At 51.5% G+C, this 12789-nt stretch overlaps 1 protein-coding gene across 1 annotated transcript; it reads left to right on the forward strand.

Moving 5' to 3' along the window:
• Window positions 1-9653: 9653 nt before the first annotated feature.
• On the forward strand, window positions 9654-12585 carry LOC140913705 (serine protease 33-like). The gene is made up of 4 exons (XM_073350505.1): window positions 9654-9706; window positions 10557-10626; window positions 11114-11254; window positions 11956-12585. Exons 1-4 carry the CDS (start codon window positions 9654-9656, stop codon window positions 12217-12219), a joined length of 528 nt encoding a protein of 175 aa, XP_073206606.1. The 3' UTR covers window positions 12220-12585.
• Window positions 12586-12789: the final 204 nt, after the last annotated feature.

Below are 12789 nucleotides of genomic sequence, written 5' to 3' on the forward strand. Positions count from 1 at the left end.
ATCATTTACAACATGCATAACATCGCTAAACCGTTTAACCAACACACAGGTAAAAAGCAACAAATGAACGGCAGCAAACAACACGAAGGCAAGAAAATTGGTAAAGAAATTAAGTTGCCCAGTAACTACCAATTGGGTTACTGACACCGCATCCTAACTAAGGCACATGTTATTCAAAACAATCTCGTTCAGTGTCTGGATACCAACACTACATCCCGACACAGCACTGTTTGATAAATTGGTTACTGCCCATTCGGTAGGTTATCTGTACGACAGCATCCATAAGAAACAACTGGATCTACGTCAGCTACGGGTGTACCACAGAGCAGTTCAACCAATGGAACAGAGAAGCTCGCCACTTGTGTTTCCTGCCCGGTGAAGCGTCCCAGAGGGTGACAACCAGCAGTAAGGGGTAATCTATAACATGGATGGACAGTCCTGGGTAGTAACTAATTACAATATATTTATATTTAAAGGCCTCAGTGATAGTGTCACTACTCCAACTTTCTGTTTTACTTCTCATATACACAGCACTGTGGGACACATGATCACAATCCCTATCCCAGGATTTCAAAACACTCAGCCTACTGCTACTAATGATACAGATGGCAACTGTAATTGCCCTAATAAAAGTGGGTTGCTATCTGCAGTACCACAAGGGCTAAACACAACACCAGATTGGAAAAGAATTGTTATGCCTGGATATCAAGTGCGGTTATACGTCCACATACGTACTATGCATATATGCCAATATACACTACAAATATATACACTATATCCATATTACTGATATATATTAATTATTTGGGAGTGCCTCTAAGACTCAATTATAAAACTACGTTCCTCAGTCGAGGTCCTGGGCCTAACATTCCCAGGCCCACCATAAGGGACTACAAATAATTGGATAATAAAATCTATCAGTTGTACGAGGGAATGTACAGACTAAAGGACAGATGGGGCATGAGTGTATGGATGGTAAAATAAGATAACCACATAACAATGTTGAGCCCACTGGGTTATGTTTAGTCCATACATTATGCCTTTCCGAGATGATGGGTAAACGTCCTCCCCATAAAAAGACAAAAAGTGGGGGAATGTGGTAAGATGAGGCCCTGAAACATAAACCCTTATATCAGAGGCCCAGTATGAGGTCTAAGGCCTGAACTAAAGTAGGGGTGAAGACTTTGTTAACATAAAGCAAAGTTAAGCTGTGAGCCAGAGGCAGGCCCTGCTCACAGAAGCTGGCAAGGAAAGGGCTGATGTTGCAAAAACACACATACCTAAAAGATACTGGGCACTAAAGGTATAAACATGTGCCAGGATGGTACCAGAACACTCCGATACTTGCACGTTCCACACAGATAACAGGAACAGGCGGACCCATCCTAAAGACAGGGGCAAAAGGATAATAGGATGGATAGAGTTGTTCTGATCAAACCAACATGTGCAATATAATAGGCAGCACCTTGACACGGAGAAGGGCCATACCTCAATACGTCAGGAGTGATGTGTAACTTGTTTGTGCCTGTGTATAAAAAAGGACCTCTCCGGGATTGTCTTTGTCTGGCCCAGGGGGCAGTGGAGAGTCCCACCACTGACCAAGCCGGTCCATTGTCAGGGAGCACATATGTACTAGCAGAACTATAGACATCCGATCTGGGGAAGTAGAGACTGTGTTTTGTTTGGCAATAAACCTGGCCGGGTGCCTTCATACTTTATCGGAATCTGTGGTCATTGGGGGTTCTCTCAGGGTCTGCTGTGTCAGCGAGCTGCAGAGCCAGGGCATCACACAGAGGGAACACACACATCCTACCAACTGTTATCAACATTGAACAGACCAGAGCACCACACCGGTGACGCTGACTGCACAAACTAAACAGGATTTGAATGAAGCAGTGTCTCCCCCTGACAGATGGTACAAACAGGTCACAGATCCTCAATACACAGTCTGGGATTCTTTCCCAGCCTGGGATCAGCCCCCGCTAGTTCAAAGTCTTTGTTCTCCAGATGTGTTTCCAGGTGTTGAGTTGCAGGGGGAGTGAGGCCAAGTGATGATGTCACTTCCCCTCTTTTACAGTTTCTTCGAGCTTGCTGGAAAGATCCTTTGCTGTGACATGGGGGTCAGGCAGTCCCCACATGTCCCACTGAGAAGTCTCCATTGTATCCAGTTCCCAGGACAGTGGATTCTTTCCTTGATGGGTTTTGATGAGCCATTAACCCAGTGTCTAACTGTTTATGGCTACTCCTTTGTTGTACCTGAAAGGCTGGTTATGGGTGTCTGCCAACATTTTTCAGAAACACACACAGAGCAAAACTTCATAACTTCACATACAGAGACAGCACACACAATCCAACAGGATATTAATGTTCAACAGATGAAGACTTTTCAAATGATACGTCACAAGGTATGCATTTTACGAAACATACCATAATCATATCATAGTGGTGAATATGGGGGTTCCAGGGTGCTACTTTGTAGTACATAGGAAGGTGGCCAGGCAAAGGATCTTGGATGCGGGACCATCCCAGAGCGACAGAGGCATTTAACATTCTCCTTTCTACCCATCATCCGGAGAGACTGAGGCTGGGTCTGCACTTTCCATTCAGGTCAGTAGATCTACATCTCTCAGGGGGTGAGAAATCAACCCCCACCTGAGCATCGCCACTAGGCCGACCTGACCGCGTGCAGCTAGGTGGACGGAAGGTCGCCTCCATCGATGTAGCTACTGCAGCTCGGGGAGGTGGGGTTTGTACCCCCTGCCACTGCTTTGGGCTGTGTCCGTAGGACAGGGTTATGTTGGCGTAGCTGTGGTGCTGTTGCTCTTGGAGCAGAGCAGGGTCGAGCCCTTGCTAGCTTAAGGCTCTGATTCTTTCTTCTCCTACGTTCACTGGGAGGCAGCCCAGTCGCTGTACTGTGTTATGGTGGGAATGACTGTGCTCCCCCATGAGTGCCTGCAAAAAGCCACCATGGGGAGGCGCTCAGGAGTGATCTCCCAGTTTGAAACACCCTCAGACCCAGGAATAGGGGGTTCCTAGTTTTCAGGAAAGTGTCCACAGAGACCAAGAGCTGCAAGTTGTTATCACCCACAAAGAGGTGTTCAGTGTGTGGCTGCCTGGGGAGAACGATGGGGCAACAGAGCCCCTGGCCTGGAGGGGAGGGGAAATGGGGGGCACACAGAGCCCTGGTAGGCTGCATGCCATGGATTCTGTTACCCCCTATTGCCTCCATTATTATCTATTTCCTTGCTGGCTGGGCACTCACCCATTCAAGGTGTCAGCATGTTAACCCCGAACTGGACATTGGGGCCCAGCTGAGACCGAGGGGCTGCAGTGCAGGGACACGTTCATTGCTCCTGGCGACTGGCTCTCTGATCTCCAGCCACCTGCAGATGTGGCTGAAACTGCTGGCTGACCCACCAGATGCATTATCCAGGTATGGTTGTACATGGGACAGTTTTACAAATATACAATTATGCAGCTACAGTGATGTGCTCATACATGTCTATGGTTAGAAAGGTTCAGCTGTAGAGTTCTACGTTATACAGTTACACAGACACAGTTATATAGTTAAGCAGTTACACAGCTACACAGGAACAGCGTTATGTACAGACACAGTTATATGGTTACACAGATACATTGGTACCCCAAATTTCCTGGTGCCCTACACAGCTGTGTATTTTGCATGTGCGTAGGGATGGCTACTTGGCTTGTGGGGGCAAAGCTGGGGCTGCTTGAAATTGTCTGGCCCATTGTTCTGTTTGCAAACATTGGCCCTTCCTCCCCCATGCCCCAAAAAGGCCCAGGCGGGTGATGTTTTAATTTGATCTTCTCCCATGTCTCATTGCCAATGAAAGCGGGTCTCCCAGCAGCAGTGCATTCTGGGAGACCTCAAAAGGCTCCGTAGGAGGAGAGAGGAACTCTCCGAGCTCCAGCCCCGCTGAACTGGGACGGGTCTGACTTAACCTGAGCTTAATGTCAGAGAAAATGGATCGAGTGATGGTAGTAGCCATCAATGCCTCCCCCCCAAGCACAGATGCCCCCTGCAGCTCACCTGGGACAGCCACCCCCTCCCCAACTAAGAGGGTGTCAGAACCCCCCTCTGGGCAGGGGCTACTCTGTCTGGGCATGAGCTGCAGGGAGATTGGAACCGACAGCCCCGCACCAGCCGGGGTGTCTACACCCCCCCCCTTGGCACCGGGTGTGGGCCCCGCGTTGCTGGGGTCTGTGGGACGCGGCTGGGAGAGGCTGGTGGATGGAGGCACAGGGGCGCCATGGGAATGGGGAGCGCAGGGGATGCGGGATTATATCCAGCCCTTCCTGCAGCTCTACAGCGCCCCCCGGGGGTGACTGGGAAGCCGACGAGGAAGGGCCCCACAGCTGCTTTGGTCCCGAGACCCATGCTCTGAAAATCGTCAATAAATCGGCTTTGCAAACTCTGTCTCCTCCTGGCAGCAGCCACGACCTGCCCTGCAGCAGCCGGTGCCTCCTCCCGCTAGGGCGAGTCCTGCCACCGTCACAGCCTCCCACGGGCTCCGCGGCTTGGCGTTAGCTGTGGGATGGCAGAGCATCGGGGGCCGCCTGCTGCACAGATCCCTCCCCAATCAAGACTGAGGCCCCCATTGTGCCAGGTGCTGCACAGACCCTGGCCAAGATCCAGGTTATTGTTGTTCCTGGCCCTATTCAGACCCCCCTCAAATGAGATCTGGCCCCCTGTCATGCCGGGCACTGGACACAGACAAACTCAGTCACCTGAGGTCAGTCGTCCCCCGCTCCCATCATGCTGGATGCTGCATGGACACCCCCCACCCAACTAAAATCTGGGTCCCCATCATGCCAGGCATGGCAGTGACTCCCCAGAGCAAGTGTGACAAAGCGGGAATTTCCTGTAATATTTTTATGGTCCCTAGCTATGCCTCAGTTTCCCCTGTATGCTGCATTGTTACCCCACGTGTGGGAAAGGACTGTTTGCTCGCAGGGCAGGCAAGAGACACAGGCCTGGCCTGCACTGGGAAATTCAGCTGGTATCACTATGTCACTCAAGGGTGTGAAAAATCCTCCCCCGGCCCAGAGCAACCTAGTTAAACTGACCTACCCTGGTGCAGACAGTGCTAGATCAATGGGTGAATTCTCCCATCACCACAGCTGCTGCCTTTTGGGGGGGTGGATTAACTACGCTGGCAGGAGAACCCGTCCCACTGCCATCGGTCGCAGCATTTCAAGTCTAGACAAGCCCTTAGGTGTGGAAAAGGATGGGCTGACCCCACGTCGGTGGAGAATCCACGAAGATGATGGCAAATCCAACCACCAGCCATTGACACCTGGCGACCAGCGCCCCAGCGGGAGATGGATTTCCCCATATCTCAGAAGGGAAGATGAGAAGCACCCCGCAGCTCCAGAACAAAGGACTGGGGATGAAGTTTGGGTGCTGGAAGGAGTCGGGGCTCTCACCTGGGGACTCAGGAGGTCAGATGGAGAGACAGACAGAGCTTCAAACATGGGGTTCACTGCAGTTTACCTGGGCTCTGGGCTGCCCAAGAATGGGCCGTGCATTACCCTTCAGCTCTCTGTGCTCCACAAAGGACCCTCTCTCCCCCTGTGCTGGTGTGCCAGCTGACTAGCCCGACAATTTTGACAGCACTGCAAATACTGGGTGTGAGTGTCGCGGCAAATACCGGGTGAGGTGCATTAGTCCCTGCAGCATGGACACGTCTCTGCCAGGCCTCTGGCTCAGTTGGCTGTGCTAAGCAGAGCTCACGGTGTGAAGCAGGAGGGCTGGAGCCCCAGAGGTTCAGTTGAGCGGGATGAAGCCATCTGACTAACCCTGGAGGAAGAGGGAGACCCCAAGAGGGTCGGGCACATTGAAGTGGTTCATCCTAGAGAGAGTTCCAAAGATGGGGCCGTAGAAACGATCCTGTGGCTCCGTGACAGGTGGTGACAGAGGTGGGATGCTGAATGCACCAGGAGTATTTTGCAACAAGTGACCTGCAGCAGTAAAACTAGGGTAGTCAAAGGAAACAGCAAGAGAATGGTGTATAATCACCTCCCTAACAAGGACTGGCTACAGGTGTTGTCTTTGGTGTAGGATCCAAGGTACCAACTGATCTGGAGTAAGTGACTGGTGTCTTGGGACTGTAACCAACCTGAGTGTGGTGTGATTTTTCTGACCATTTATTACTACATCTAGTTTGTCTGGGTGGCAAGATAGACCAGAGAGTCCAAGGGGACTGTCTGTGACTCCGTGGTGAGGCGGTCATATTTGTTACTGGTTTGGTGAAATTACTCATAGAGCATGTCACCAGTTTGGAGTGTCTGCCCTGTTTTTCAGTCTGCCCTGTTTTTCAGTGCCCGACAACATGACAATGGGAAGAACCCAGAACCTGGACTCCCAGCCCCCCTGCTTTAACCCACTAGCTCCCAGATCCAGGGGTTGAACCCAGGAGTCCTGGCTCCCAGCTTCCTTCTCATGTGTCAAGGGAAGGTAAGGCTGGAGTTTTGCAGTGGGTGTCTTGCCTGTCTGATTCCAACTCCCCTGAGCACCTAGGGAGAGAAGAAAGAGAAAGCACAGATATTAATGTGGGAGGGGGGGGCGGGATATCCGCAGGCATTGCTGGGCCCTGAGAACGTGTGTGGAGGGGAATGAGTTCAAGTAACTCCACCCATAATTCCCAAGCTCTGCCCTTTATCCCAGAAGAGCCCTGCCATCCTCAGCGCCAGCCAAAATCCTTACCTGCCCGTGGCATGTGCAGTGAGAATGAAACTGGGAGTCAGAACTCCTGGGTCCAATCGCAGCTGTGGGAGGGGAGTGGGGTCTTGTGGGTTAGATCAGAGGGGATAAGGTGGTATCATCAGTGTTAGGGATAAGAGTTAACGTTATCATAGGGCTACAGTTATAATGAGATGAGGATAAGGGTATCATTGGGTGAAGTTTATCATGGAGGTTAGAGCAGGGGGTTTCATCAGGATGAGGGTCAGGGTTGAAATATGGGATTTCTTTCTTTCTTTCTTTATCCCTTTTTATTTAGATTTTCTAAAAAAATACAAATCTAGTTAAATTTCAAAATAAAGCACGGCTTCGACGTGAAAAGAGAAAATGTTTTGTTGGGAACGTGTCAAAGAAATGATTCCACTTTTCCAAGTTTTTTCATCTTAAACTATTTCCCGAATTCAATCTGAATTTGTGAATAGTTTTAGTAGACTCCAAACTGCATATTTCCATGAATAAACTATTCCTCCAAACAATGTCAGTCAGCTGTGCTTATTAGCCCAAGAAAGAAACAGCTCTAGACAAAATAGCCAGCACACCTACGTGCATTTCCCTGGCTCAGGTTCCTCGCTGCTGGGGAGCGTGTAGTGCTTTGGCTTTGAACAGAGTACCGTGGGGTGCCCCATATCCTTTCCCCACAGCTTGTGGCTTTTCTCCAAGTCACAGTGTTTTTCCCACTCAGCTAGGTTTCTCTGACCTTGGCTGATCCACAGTTAAACAGGAATCCCCTCCTGGCTATCAAAGCATCTCCACCTCCTCCACTCTCCTCCCCATCTCTGCCCTCCCTCTGCCCAAAGTATCCTGTGCAATGGGATCTGCAGGGTGCAGCCTGGGCTCTCTCTCACAAAGCTTTGCCAGTGCCAAGCAGCAAACCCCTCCAGGTGCTGTGATCACTCAGCCACCGGCATGTGGAGCCCCCACACTCAGCTGGATTGCACGAATGCTTCCAGAGCCACTCATGAATCATACAGAGAAAGGCACCAGCCAAATCCCCCAAGCTCCCAGTCTTGCACCTCAGGAATATACCGTCTTGCACTGCTCAAGTGCACCACTTCATCAACGGAAAGTGGATAGACACCAGCCTTTGTAAACTTGAGCAGATTTACCAAACACTTCAGGCAAACTTAATGGGAAAGATAAACAGTAAAACAAGTTTATTGACTACAAAAGACAGATTTTAGGTGATTATAAGTGATAGGCAAAAAGTCAGAGTTAGTTACCAAAATAAAATAAAATATAAGTACACAGTCTAAACTCTCAGCCCTATTAGACTGGGCAACATCTATCCTAAGCAGTTTTTTCTCACCCCACTAGATATTGCAGTTCATAGTACACAGGTTTCACCCTTGAAATCTGGGACAGTCTCCTCTGTTGGGGTCTTTGGTCTTCTGAGCGTCCTTGTTGCTTGCAGCATAGGTGGGAGCAAGAGAAAGGCCAAACCTGGGGCCTTTGTGTTCTGTTTTATACCCTTAGTCCCATGTGCATGGAGAACACAAGTCCAGGCATGTCTGGTGGGCATTGCTGAGTCCCCAGGCAAGGCTGAGCAATTCCCCTGGAGTGGCCTTATGCAGGTGAGTCATTGCATTGTAGCTCTTTTTCTGGACAATGGCTGTTGACGGTTGTTCAACACCCACCCAGGCATTGGTTCTCCCCCTGGTGATTGAGTTTGGGGAACTAGTATCTGGGCAATTCCCCAGTTCACAGTATATTTTAGTGACAATCCTCCAACACAATTCTCATAACTTCATATGCATTAATGATGAACATATTTAGAGGTTTAGTGGATTTCAGCAGATCCTAACCTTTCCCATGACAGCTTACAAGGCCTGCTTTGTATGCAATATCAGAATTACATACAAATGATGAATATGGGGGTTACAGGGCCCTCCCCTAGGGTGTAGAGCATCACATCCTGCTTTTGTGATTCTTCCCTTCAGTTAATGTGTCCCCATCCCAAAACCTGGTTTCTTTGTTCCTCCATGGTCGATATTTTGCTTCCACCTCCCTGCAGAAGAGTCAGAGAGGTAGATCTTGGTAGTCTCAGAGGACAACATTTCCAAGGTTTTCCCGCCTGAATGGGTGACCATTTAAGGTTGAACGAGTGACCATTGTCCCTAGTCTTGATGACCAAGCCCTCCCCAGTCAAGAAATGTTGGATTCCACATAAAGGCTCCGTGTCCAAACTATTTCACAAGAACAACTTCATAGGATCAATTGGAATTCTCAAGACGGATGGGGCAGATCCCCAAATTGTCACTGGAGTGAAGCCAAGGGCGACAGGGTCCAAAAAATGGGGTGGAAAATGACACTTAAACCTAAACCCCACTATAAACTCAACCCCAGCTCCCATGATGCCCTTAACCTTAACCCCATGATAGCCTTAACCCTAAAAGCCATGATATCCTTCATGTTAACCCCATGATACTCTTAATCCCATGATAACCTTAACCCCAATCCGCATGATACCCTTACCCTAACATCATGATAACCTTTACCCCACAATAACCACATCCCTGACCTAGGTACTATCTTTGTCACTCTCTTCTGAGCACACTCAGTTGGCAATAACATGGGGAAGTGAAAATCACCATGCAGTGACCTGGGCCATCACAAGTTTTTGTTTGGTTTTCAAGGACGCCCGTACTGGGGTGACACCAGGCAGAGCAGAATGAAAGCGGTCACAACCTGTTCAGCACATCGAATTTAGCAGCTGTTATTTCCTGGCTTAGGTTCCCAGGCAATCAGTCCCCATTATTCTGTGTAGATCCAGGGAGGGGCACACAGGTATCCATAAAAACCTGCCCCGGCACTTGCATTCCCCAGTCGGGCTTTGGTCGGAGCAGTGGAGGCTGCTGTATTCAGCCAAGACAGGTCTGGGGAAGGCTGAACCATGGGGCGTCTCTGCTCCCCACTGGCCCTAGAACTGCTGGTGATGACCCTGCTGTAGGGTGAGTGTGGGGTGGGGATGCAGGGACCAGCCTCTACCTCCCGGACGGAGAGGAGCGAGATGCAGGTTGTGAGGGAGGGAATTGGGCTAGTGAATAACAGGGGGATCCAACCCTTTGGCCCTTCATAGATCCCCCGGCCCATCCAACCTGGATTTGTGAATTCAGGCCTGAGCTGCCCTTCTCCAATCAACGGAGAGTGTTGATCCTTGCACCTACTGGTGGTGAATCAAATAGAAACACTGCTAAGAATTGTGGCTGGCGCTGAGGATGGCATGACAGGGCTGTTCTGGGGATAATGAACGGAGCTTGGGAATTATGGGTGGAGCTACCGGCACTTATTCCTCTCCACACGCCTTCTCAGGTCCCAGCAATGCCTGTGGATAACCCCCACCGCCACCCCCAAAACACACACATTAATATCTTTCCCTTCTCTTTCTTCACTCACTAGGTGCTCAGGGGCGTTGGAATCAGACAGGTAAGACACCTTCCACAAAACTCCAGCCTTACCTGCCCTAGACATGTGCCATGAGAATGAGGCTGGGAGCCAGGACTCCTGGGTTCTAACCCCAGGTATGGGAGGAGAGTGGCGTCTAGTGGGTTAGAGCAGGGCAGGATCTTTGAGGCAGGACACCTTGTTCTTTTCTCATCTCAGCCTGCCTGTCATGTTAACCTCGGGGAGCGCCAGCTGTCCAACCCCTCCCTGAGCCGGGTCTCATCCCCTGTGCGCCAGATCGTCGTCCACCCCAATTACAACGGGGGGGGGGGGATCCAGTTCTGACATTGCCCTACGCAGCTGGTGGAGTCAGTGCGTTACTCCGATGAAATCCTCCCCCTCTGCTTGCCAGGCCCCCTCCGACTCCTTCCCTGGCAACCACACGTGCTGGGTCACCAGCTGCAGGACAACAGCCTCTGCAGGTAGGACCATCCCCCGGGGGGAGGTGCTATCACTCCACTCCTCAAGCCCCATGTTCCTGGAGTCCTGTGATTCCTGCCGCATCTTGAAATAATCCCCACCCAGCTCTCTGCTGCCCCCTGCCCGCTGGCTACCCCAATTGGCTGTATCCCTCAGAGCCATCTGTGAGGCAGCTAATCTATTGATCTCAGGCGGGAACCTTGTGTTTTAGATACAGATGGCCCCCAGATTTGAATCCTGCAGAGGAAATCCCCTCTCGGGGCCGCGCTGCACAGACTGGGTCCTGTGGGGATCGGTGCAGCTCTGGAAGCTGGGTGGAGATGGGGAACGGATGCAGGGAGGTGATGGGGAGGGGGACATGGGGAGGAGATGGAGTGGGTGGGGGAGCAGATGGGGACAGGAAATTGTCAGGCATGGGGGTGCATTGCGGGAGGCAATGGATCCAGGACCCTGGTTCTCTCCCCTGCCATCTCTCTCCCACCCCACAAGGCGCTGCAGGAGGTTCAGATTCAGACTGCAGCCTGCAACACCCTCTACAACATCGACCCAGACCTGAACATCGGCAGGGACCCCGTCAAACCAGACATGATCTGTGCCGGCTACACCAAAGGGCAGAGGGACTCCTGCCAGGTGAGGGAGGTGTTTGGGCTGGCTGGATGCAGGTGAGCCCCAGTGTGGCTCCCTGTCACCATCTAGGCACTGCAGTGAGTAGAAAGGCTGCTGCAGACAGGGAGCTCTGGACCCAGCTTCCTTCGAGTTGGCAGGTGCAGCTCTGGCTTTTAGAGCCATGCGGAGTCACAGCGCCATGCCTAGGCCCCAGCTCCTGGAGTCCTGTGATTAGGGCAGAGCTCCAGCTTTTATTTTTTATCAAAGTAATAGTAGAACTTTTGTGGTTGGGTAGAAAAGAGGGACAATGTGGCTCGAGGGTGACTGAGGCCTGCCTGAGTCTGCAGAAAGCCTGAGCCAGTCGCTCTGAGATGGGAAAATACCCCATGCCTCAATATGGAGGGTGTTAACTCCCAGCCCCACTGCTCTGGGGAGCCCTGCCAGTGGCCTCTGTGTAGGGCAGGAGAGGAAGGGCACAGCCACCCCAGCACCTGTGAAGGTAGTGGGGGTTACCACCTCTACCACCAGTGCCTTCTTCAGAGAAAGTGCGTGGGGAGAGCACACCATGCTCCTTTCACTTCTCATGTTGGTGTGGACAAAATATATGGGTCGGGAGGCATAGGATGGCCCATATGCCTATAGCCCTAAGGGGCTGGATTGTGGATGCTTGGGGATGGGGACGAGGGGGAAGGCCCTCACTAATCCCAATTTATCTGATCCTCCAGGGTGACTCTGGGGGGCCGCTGGCCTGTTACTGCAATGGGACCTGGTTCCTGATGGCGGTTGTGAGTTGCGGGGATGGCTGTGGCCAGCCCAATCGTCCCAGTGTCTATGTCCAGATAGTGGCCTATGGTGAATGGATATGGGGGCACATGGTCTCTGGGGGCCAAGCCACCACCATGGAGAACAGCACCTCTGGAATAAATGATGCCAGACCCTCCTTCAGCACCTACATGCTTTTCTTCACTACTCTCCTGATGTCACTGTGACCCCCCCTTCCATTGGGATGTCCCCCATCTCTCCCTCCTCCGTTCACCCAGCAGTGAAACCCTCCACTGTCTGTGAACAGTGTGAGATGGAGATGGGAGAGGATCTGAGACCTATCAGCAATGCCTGCGTGCCTGAGTCTGCAGAGAGCCTGACCCTGTTGCAATGAGAAGGGAGAGCTGCCCTGAGTGTGACTGAGAGCAACACTGGCTGAGTCTGCAGAGAGCCTGAGCTGATTGCTTGGAGAGGTGTGAAATGCCCGGTATGTGACCCACAGGGCAACACTTGCTACATCTCCAGAGAGCCTGGGCTGATTTCACAGAGAGGTGTGAACTGGCACAAGTGTAACTGGTGCAGCGACGCTGCCAGAGTCTGCAGAGAGCCTGAACTAATCACTAGGGGCACCGCTCCAAGGCACCTCTAGGGGGCAGTGTTTGGACATGCAGATCAAGGATGTTTGGGATTGGATCACTAGAAGATGGGCAGTCTAAGTGGGGTAGGGTTTATAGGTAGCCCCTCCTACAGCTCCACAGTGCCCCCTGTGTGTGGCTGCATATATGGACGCTGCACCC

Source organism: Lepidochelys kempii, chromosome 6, assembly GCF_965140265.1.
Source record: "Lepidochelys kempii isolate rLepKem1 chromosome 6, rLepKem1.hap2, whole genome shotgun sequence".
Taxonomy (NCBI): Eukaryota; Metazoa; Chordata; order Testudines; family Cheloniidae; genus Lepidochelys; species Lepidochelys kempii.

Excerpts from the sequence above, each read along its gene's own strand:
- LOC140913705 (XM_073350505.1), top strand. The coding sequence starts at position 9,654 with ATGGGGCGTCTCTGCTCCCCACTGGCCCTAGAACTGCTGGTGATGACC. Across the intron at positions 9,707-10,556 it reads CTGCTGGTGATGACCCTGCT|GCCCCCTCCGACTCCTTCCC; the intron begins GTAGGGTGAGTG and ends TCTGCTTGCCAG. Across the intron at positions 10,627-11,113 it reads CAGGACAACAGCCTCTGCAG|GCGCTGCAGGAGGTTCAGAT; the intron begins GTAGGACCATCC and ends CCACCCCACAAG.